The sequence below is a fragment of the Oncorhynchus masou genome, chromosome 24 (genome assembly GCF_036934945.1).
Source record: "Oncorhynchus masou masou isolate Uvic2021 chromosome 24, UVic_Omas_1.1, whole genome shotgun sequence".
Taxonomy (NCBI): Eukaryota; Metazoa; Chordata; class Actinopteri; order Salmoniformes; family Salmonidae; genus Oncorhynchus; species Oncorhynchus masou.
This window is the reverse complement of record NC_088235.1, coordinates 33,102,214-33,111,939: the sequence shown is the minus strand read 5'-3', so window position 1 is coordinate 33,111,939 and position 9,726 is coordinate 33,102,214. Positions and strand designations below refer to the sequence as shown.

Genomic DNA, 9,726 nt, shown 5'->3' with positions numbered 1-9,726 from the left:
GTGTGTGATAGAGAGAGAAAGAGAAAGGACACCCCTCCTAGCCCAGCCAGAGACAGAAAACACTATCCTCCTTTTGTCCGAGATAGGAGGACTAGACTAGACAGGGGTGGATGCTTAAACTTTCCACCTCTTTGAACAACCAAGTATTGCTCGATGCTTAGAACATGTGCGCGTTACGCAGCATCTGAAAATGAACAATCGTTTATGAGATTCACTAAATAAAGGATTTAAAATACCGAAACCTCAGATTTATGAAGGAGTTTAATAAAAAATAACAATGAATAACTCTGTGCAGAATCAAACTGTTGCAAACTGGAGAACGGAATCAGTTATCATTTCTCTGGTCTTCTCGCTCATCTTCTTCGTCGGTACCTTGGGGAACGGATTGGTCCTCACTGTCCTCCTCTGGAACAGACAGATGAACAACAAAACAACAAACCTATTTATTCTGAACCTCGGCGTGGCAGACGTGTGCTTTATAGTGTTCTGCGTACCTTTTCAAGCCACTATCTACACTATGGATGAATGGGTATTTGGACCGGTCTTGTGCAAAGTCGTACACTTTATCATCTACCTTACCATGTATGCCAGCATCTTTACGCTCACCGCTGTGTCGTTGGACAGGTGCGTTTCACTTACCGTTAACAACTGTTTTTTATTTATATATATATATATATATATGCTGAAAAAAATTATATTTATTTATATTTTCAGCAAAAATGTATATTGACAATATAACAATAAAATCATTAAACTCCAACTATATATATATATAGTTGAAATGGGTCATGATAGTTGAAATGTTGTGAAAGATAACATTTTAAGTAGTTTAATGATTTTATTGTTATTGTCAATATACATTTTTGCAGAAAAATACTTGTTCATTGCGGAGGATCAGTCTTGTTACCCCATTTATATACAGTACTGTAATGGTATGTAGATGGTCTATACGCAAATAGCTTACAGAGGGAAAGTGAGAAAGGGACACTCTCTGACCAATTAAAACATTTGAAAGAACACTGAGTTCCTTAAAAAAAAAATTAAATGGTGGAGGTGTTGGCTCCACACAGCCAAAGATTATATTGACAAACTGGTCAATTGACAGCTCTAAGGATGGAAATACATGTCCATAAAAAGATGGAAGGCAGACGAGAGGATGCGAGATCAGGTGGGAACATTGTAGCCAATGAGCGGGCAGATACGCGTGTGAGCAACAGGCACAACTCCGATATAACATATACAAGTTGCCGAAATGCAACGTCTTCCACTTAGTCAAAAGTTTGGAAACACCGACTCATTCAAGGGTTTTTCTTTATTTTACTATTTTCTACATTGTAGAATTACAGTGAATACATCAAAACTATGTTTAACACTTTTTTGGTTACTACATGATTCCATATGTGTTATTTCATAGTTTTGATGTCTTCTCTCAACGTTCACAAAGCCGCAGGGCCAAGCGGATTACCAGGACGTGTACTCCAACCATGCGCGGATCAACTGGCAAGTGTCTCACTGACATTTTCAATCTCTCCCTGACCAAGTCTGTAATACCTGCATGTTTCTTGCCGACCACCAAGGAAGCGAAGGTAACTTGCCTAAATTATTATCGTATCGGAGCACTCATGTCGGTAGCCATGAAGTGCTTTGAAAGGCTGGTCATAGTTCACATCAACAGCATCCTCCCGGATACCCTAGACCCACACTGCCCTCTCCCACCTAGACAAAAGGAACACCTATGAAAGAATGCTGTTCAAAAAACATCATAGTGCCCACATACCTCAACTCTAAGCAAAGGGCACTGGGACTAAACACCTCCCTCTGCTACTGGATCCTGGACTTATTGATGGGCCACCCCCAGGTGGTAAGGGTAAGCAACAACATGTCTGCTACGCTGATCATCAACACTGGGGCCCCTCAGCCATGTGTGCTTAGTCCCCTCTTGTACTCCCTGTTCACCCACTACTGCATGGCTAAACACGACTCCAACACCATCATTAAGTATGATGACACAACAGTGATATGCCTGATCACTGACAACGATGAGACAGCCTATTGGGAGGAGGTCAGAGACCTGGCAGTGTGGTGCCAGGACAACAACCTCTCCCTCAATGTGAGCAAGACAAAGGAGCTGATGGTGGACTACAGGAAAATACGGGCCGAACAAGCCCCCATTAATATCGACGGGGTTGTAGTGGAACAGGTCGAGAGAGGTTGAGATCTTCAAGTTTGTTGGTGTCCACATCACCAATGAACTACCATGGTCCAAACACACCAGACAGTAGTAAAGAGGGCATGACAAAAATCTTTTCCCCCTCAGGAGACTGAAAATATGTGGCATGGGTCCCCAGTTTCTCAAAACGTTGTACAACTGCACCGTCGAGAGCATACTGACCGGTTGCATCACCACCTGGTATGGTAACTGCTCGTTATCTGACCGTGATGCGCTACAAAGGGTAGTGTGTACAGCCCAGTACATCACTGGGGCCAGGCATCCTGCCATCCAGGACCTATATACTAGTCGGTGTCAGAGGAAAGCCCCAAAAAATGTCAGACTCCGGTCACAGACTGTTTTCTCTGCTACCGCACGGCAAGCGGTACTGGAGCGCCCAAGTCTCGGACCAAATGGCTCCTTAACAGCTTCTACCCCCAAGCCATAAGACTGCTGAACAATTAATAAAATGGCCAACAAATTGTTTACATTGACACCCCCTCCATTTGTTTTTTTACACTGCTGCTACTTGCTGTTTATTATCTATGCACAATCACGTCACCACTACCTACATGTAAAAATTACCTCAACTAACCTGTACCCCTACACATTGACTCGGTACTAGTACCCCCTGTATATAAAGCCTCATTAGTGTTATTTTATTGTGTTACTTTTTATTGTTTTTTACTTTAGTTTATTTGGTAAATATTTTCTTAACTATTTCTTGAACTGCGCTGTTGGTTAAGGGCTTGTAAGTAAGCATTTCATGGTAAGGTCTACACATGTATTCGGCGCAGGTGACAAATAAAGTTTGCTTTGATTAGATAAGCCTCAAATCAGCCACCTTTTGTTGACCAAATTCAATACTCTTTCGTTGATCTCCATACAAAAATACTGCACTTTGTGGTCTTGTTTTTGTGGACAGATTTCGGGCAGAGTAAACCCTCTCGCTCAGAGTCTAACGTCAGTGTTTTAGGGTACAGGGTAGGGCAAAGACCTTCTGAGGGGCAGGTGCTCAAAGTGAAAAGAAATAGGGATTATAAAGGTAATGGTAACACCTTATTCTTATTGGAGCGGCCGGTAGCCTAGTGGTTACAGCATTTGGCCAGTAACCAAAAGATTGCTAGATTGAATCCCTGTGCTGACAAGGTAAAAAATATGTTGTTCTGCCCCTGAACAAGGCAATTAACCCACTGTTCCTAGGCTGTCATTTTAAATAAGAATTTGTTCTTAACTGACTTGCCTAGTTTAATAAAGGTAAAACAATATCTTATCTAATTAAAATATATACCACAGAAGTCGTGTTCAGAGGGGTGTGGTTTACATAACTAGGTAGTGTCAAAACTTTACTGCAGCGTGTCAGCAAATATAATTTGAGATTTAAGGCAAAGATACTTATAGATTTCCGCTTTCATTTGTGTCTGGTGCTAGCTAGTAATTAGGTGGATTCAATTATGCTGACCCGAGGGAAACCGGGCAAAGGCCTGTTAATGTGATCTGGTGAAAACGTGGAGGGAGAAGCATGAGTGCCCTTCTCAAATCATGACAGTAATCTATACAGAGTCATTTTTGTCAACAAGGCAGCAGGGTGCATCATTCAGAAACATGCATCTCTTTTCCATAATATCTATTTTTAAATGTTCTCACTTGTTTTCATTGGGATGGCAGATAAAGCTCAAAAGCAATCCCTGTTGCATGTGAAAACACAGAATCCTACTCATTACTCCACATGCTCCTTTTTTAAAATTTAACTAGGCAAGTCAGTTAAGAACAAATTGCTATTTTACAATGACGGCTTACGCTGGCCAAACCCTCCCCAAACCCGGACAACACTGGGCCAATTGCCACCCTATGGGACTCCTCATCACAGCCAGTTGACATTCAGCCCAGGATCAAATCAGGTTCTGTAGAGACACCTCTAGCACTGAGATGCAGTGCTGTAGACTGCTACGCCACTCAGGATCCCTCCTATGTCACTTTGCTTTGAGCTGACTTTGTGTGGGCTTCGAAAGGGGCACTGGATCAGGCTCCGGAGGCAGCCCGGACCCAAAAGGAATGCAATCAACTTTCACCTGGTGCACAACATGCCTACACAGGCGCCCGAGCAAGATTAATCGAACCCCCTCACTGGCTAGCTAGGTCTTCAGATAGCATGGAAAAAAATGGGAGGAAGGGTTACCCAAAACTCTTACGCAGTTGTCAAGTCATTACATCAAGAGACATGCCAAAACAGAAAATCGACACAGATGTCTTGACATTATTGATACTATATATATATGAACATTATCAGACAGTCAATATACTATATATTCAATCAAAAGTTTAAGCGGAAAATGTCCAAGGTGAACTAACTTGTCAGTGCTGACAGTTCCATTTGGGCTAGTTAGCAAAATTATACAGCCAAAATGTTTTCTATATTAATACTGTTAACCAAACAGTTGGATAAGCAAATAACTTTTGAAACCATGATGTAATGTATGACATGATTGGATGTTGCATGAATATCAATGTTGTTTGAGTTGCTTTGTGTAACAGTATTGCTTCTGTCCCTCTCCTCGCCCCGCTGCACACATAGACAACAGCAACCCTCAAAGCATCGTTACCCATCGCTCCTCGAAAGCTGCAGCCCTTGCAGAGCAAGGAGAACAACTACTTCAAGTTCTCAGAGCAAGTGATGTCACCAATTGAAACGCTATTAGCGCGCACCCCGCTAACTAGCTAGCCATTTCACATCGGTTACATCCACAAATTTGCTTGAGATAATATCACTACAACACTGCTCACTGAGTCCATGGTGCTTGACATAGGCATTTTCAAAGAACCGTCAGTCAAAGTCAGCTCCCCGCCCACTTATCCTAATAGCTCCCCGCCCACGTAGTCTGCCTTTTTAAACTTCCTGGTAGTTTGACATGTGAGTAAAACTGGATTTTTTTCTCATTTCTTTTGCATTTTTATTGTGAAAGACTATTATGGGAGATGTTTTAGTCACGCTAAAGGCTATTCTATTTGGGAATCAGAATGACTGTTTGGGATCTTTAAAATATGTTTCTTTCCATTTGTCAAATGGCAGATGCACAGAGCAGAATTTGGCTGCTGGAATTAATTTGTGTGTGGACAAACCTGCACAGGGCAATCAGATGAAAACATTGTGACTGGTTGTTTTTATGCCACATTAAAAAGTAATACATTTTTCTTAAGTTAATTGACATGTGTTCTACTAGGCCTACACATCTTATGAAATTACAAGGGATTCTATATGTAATTCTAAGATTAGGCCCATAGTGCACACAAGCACACAAAAAAACAGTGGTTCTCAATAGTAACAAATAGGGGTTATTTGGCTTGTAACCATAGCAGAAACCTTTTTGTTGTTATATAGAACCCTTTTTTGAAGGTTCTACAAATAACCATGCACATAATGTTTTAAAAGGAACCTGTATGGTGCTATAAAGAACCAATTTCTAAGGTTTGCCAAATGCAACGTGACACATCCCCTTCGCATAGAATTGATCAGGCTGTTGATTGTGGCCAGTGGAATGTTGTCCCACTCTTCAATGGCTATGCGAAGTTGCTGGACATTGGTGGGAACTGGAACACACTGTCGTACATGTCGATCCAGAGCATCCCAAGCCTGCTTAATGGCTGAAATGTCATGCAGGCCATGGAAGAATGGGACATTTTCAGCTTCCAGGAATTGTGCACAGATCCTTGCAACAGGTTTGTGCATTATCATGCTGAAACATGAGGTGATGGCGGCGGATGAATGGCACGACAACGGGCCTTAGGATCTCGTCATGGTATCTCTGTGTACTGAAATTGCCATCGATTAAAATGCAATTGTGTACGTTGTCCGTAGCTTATGCCTCCCAACATTGAAATCAGAAAACCACTTGGCCACACAACGTCAAACGTCTGCCCGGTACTGTTGAAACCCGGGATTCATTCGTGAAGAGCACACTTCTCCAGCGTGCAAACAGCAATTGCAAGTGATAATTTGCCCACTGAAGTCCGTTACAAAGTCGGTTTGCAGTCAGGTCAAGACCCTGGGGAGGATGACGAACACACAGATGAGCTTCCGTGAGACGGTTTCTGACAGTTTATGCATAAATTCTTCGGTTGTGCAATCCCACATGTTCATCAGCTGTCCGTGTGGCTGGTCTCAGATGATCTCGCAAGTGAAGAAGCCAGACCACGTAGTTACACGTGTTTTGTGGTTGTGAGGCCGGTTGGACGTAGTGTCAAATTCTCTAAAATTATGTTGGGGGTGGCTTTTGGTAGAGAAATTAACATTAAATTATCTGGCAAAAGCTCTGGTGGACATTCCTGCAGTCAGCATGCCAATTGCACACTCCCTCAAAACTTGAGACATCTGTGACATTGTGCTGTGTGACAAAACTGCATATTTTAAAGTGGCCTTTTATTGTCCAGAGCACAGGGTGTACCAGTGTAATGATCATGCTGTTTCATCAGATTCTTGATATGCTGCACCTGTCAAGTGGATGGATTATCTTGGCAAAGGAGAAATGCTCACTAACAAAGATGTAAACAAATTTGTTCATAAAACTTGAGAGAAATAAACTTAATGTGCATCTGCAAAATTTGAGGGATCTTTTATTTCACCTCATGAAACATGGGACAACACATTGCATTTATATTTTTTATTTAATATAATTATACAACACGACATATTAAAGAAACTGGAAAAACACTCTCACTCACGGTTGCACAAAAAGACCTGGTTGCAAACCATGCCCCAAAATATTGTAATGCACCCCCCCTACATTTGAATGATCACTAAAAGAGCAAAGAACCCTTTTGAGAACTGGGTTCTCAAAATGGTTCTTTGAGTCCTTATGGTTCAAGATAGAATTATCATCCTTCTCTAAGAAGCCTTGAGGAAACCTCATTTTTTGTCTGTGTAGGAGGTCCCGTAAATTACATCTACTTTCAACCCTGCTTATAACATTTCTACAGCTAGGCGCTGGTAACTTCTGCTTGTGCAGCAGCAGGCAGACGACTGTAGTGCACGCTCGCGTGGAGGCAGAGTAGTGGGGAGAGGTGATTTTCCAAGATTCAAAATGAGAAATTAGCAAGTTTGATGGACAATTCTTTACGGAACAGGAGAAAAATAAAAAATGTATTCATAAGAAAATGCTACCAATCTGACAGGGCACTTTTTTCTTATAGGAGGACATACCTGGGTATTATATTATGTATCACTAAGTCCTGTCTGTCCAACTATCTGAGTCCACCTCTTCTTCCTATTGTTGACCCCAAGGTATCTGGCCATCCGCTACCCTCTCCGGTCCAGGGAGATGAGGACCCATCGTAACGCCCTGACGTCCATCTGTGTGGTGTGGGGTTTGTCCCTGGTCTTCTCTGGCCCGTACCTGAGCTACTACCGACAGATGGACCTGGACGGCACCGTGGTTTGCATCCCCGCCTGGCAGTTCCAGGACAGGCGCCTTATGGACGTCTGCACCTTCTTCTTCGGCTACCTCATCCCTGTCCTCATCCTCAGCCTGACCTACGCCAGAACCATCCGTTACCTGTGGACCACAGTGGACCCCATGAAGGACATGTCTGAGTCCAGGAGAGCAAAGAGGAAAGTCACCAAGATGATTATTATCGTTGCGGTGCTCTTCTGCCTCTGCTGGCTTCCCCATCACCTGGTTATACTGTGTATGTGGTTTGGTCACTTTCCGCTAAACCACACCACCTATATACTCCGCATTCTCTCTCACCTGGTGGCCTATGCTAACTCCTGCCTCAACCCTATAGTGTATGCCCTGGTGTCCAAACACTTCCGGAAGGGATTCCGGAAGGTGTTTGACTGTGTGTTGAGAAAGAGGGTGGTGAACCGGGTGCATGTGTTTCAGGCTGCGCATGTGGTCAGCACGGTGGAGATGGGGTCCAGTGAGACGTCCAATCAGAGCCTGCGGTCACAGCGTGGAGATAGTGCCGGACTGACCACATCTGGGGCCCTGGGCAAGAAGATTTTGGAGGCCCCACTCATGGCAGTGGAGAGATTTTCTTTTTAAGCTAACTTCCTGCAATTCCAACCTGGACTCAGAGGTAGACATAACATAGTAAATCTGTCTCCCTCAATATAGCATTATATGCTAACTTTCGTATGGAATTTATTAATTTGTGGATGTCCATTACCCATTTTGTATGATATATTACGAATTGCAATTCGTATGATATGTCACAAATTAAACACTTTTGTGGCTAATGTTAGCTAGGTGACTAGTTGGCTAATTTAAGCTAGGCTAGGGGTTAGGGGAAGGGTTAGCTAACGTACTAAGTAGTTGCAAATTTAATAAATAGTTGCCCATGATGTGAACACTCAACATTTGCATTGCTACATGTTTGTGTTATATGCCCACCCATCATCCCGACCAACTTCCCACCTTTTGTTTTTAGCTTAGTAACCTTATGTCTTATTTAACCATACCAAATGTAACATATCATACTAATTAGAGTGTCACAGATTTAATTATACTATGTTATGTCTAGTCTTTGAGGCCAGGCTAACAATTCTAAAAAGAATCCAAAGGGCAAAGAGAAAAATATGCTGTTTATAGCAAACTTCCTGCAATTCTACACTTTTTGCCATGGGGCGGAGGGAAAAGGTTGCCGTTTTAAATTAGATTTCCTACTATTCCACAAATTTTGCCATGGGGCTGAGATTTTTGAGTTTTAAAGCATATTTCTTCCTATTCTATACAGTACATTTTGTCATTGGGCTGAGAGAAAATGTTCCCGATTTAAAGCTAATTTCTCTTACACCTTATGTTATCTGATCAGGGCAGGCTCTAGCCTTTTGGGGGCACTAAGTAAGTTTTGATTGGAGAATAATAATAATAATAATAATAATAAATAAGACACTGTCCATGAAACAAACTGTCAGTGAACAGTCACCTGCTGAGGATGATGCTACTGAACCACAAAATGTTTGCAATACTAAATTCAACATGTAAATACTTAAGGGACAGTTCAAAATTGACAAACATTTTCACCTTGTACTGTAAATATACACACCCTCCTCCCTCATAGAATGAACTTAAAACAATGTTTACGACTACACCATAAAGAACAACAACATGGATATCAAATTTTCCACTTTAGTGTGCTTTTGTGGCACAGTCAATGCCATCCAGAGCAGCGGCCCAAAAGGTTGAGGGTTTGCTGACCACCATAGATGAGCTAACTCTCACTGCCTGTTTCAATAGAACTGCACTATGATCAAAGCTGGCTGCAGACAATTATCAGTTAGGTGGAAATCACATTTTACATTTTGATGCTATATTCATAAATATATAAAATACATGCAACTAATTTTCCATCAACAGGTTTCTATGCCACTGTTTGCATAGTTTGGATGCTGGAAAAATATTTTGGTGAATGTGCGCAGGTAGACTACAGGAGGTTTTAATGTAGCCTAATCAGATTAAAACACTGTGACTGGTTGTGTTTATGTCACACATAAAATTACATACATTTTAAAAGTGAAA

At 41.9% G+C, this 9,726-nt stretch overlaps 1 protein-coding gene across 1 annotated transcript; it reads left to right on the top strand.

The window, feature by feature from the left end:
• The first annotated feature begins 277 nt into the window (after nucleotides 1-277).
• On the top strand, nucleotides 278-8,250 carry LOC135511372 (galanin receptor 2a). The gene is made up of 2 exons (XM_064932905.1): nucleotides 278-624; nucleotides 7,488-8,250. Exons 1-2 carry the CDS (start codon nucleotides 278-280, stop codon nucleotides 8,248-8,250), a joined length of 1,110 nt encoding a protein of 369 aa, XP_064788977.1.
• Nucleotides 8,251-9,726: the final 1,476 nt, after the last annotated feature.

Bases quoted from the DNA above. Each gene is read 5' to 3' on its own strand.
- LOC135511372 (XM_064932905.1), top strand. From the start codon at position 278: ATGAATAACTCTGTGCAGAATCAAACTGTTGCAAACTGGAGAACGGAA. The intron at 625-7,487 runs GTGCGTTTCACT...GTTGACCCCAAG, and splicing joins ACCGCTGTGTCGTTGGACAG to GTATCTGGCCATCCGCTACC.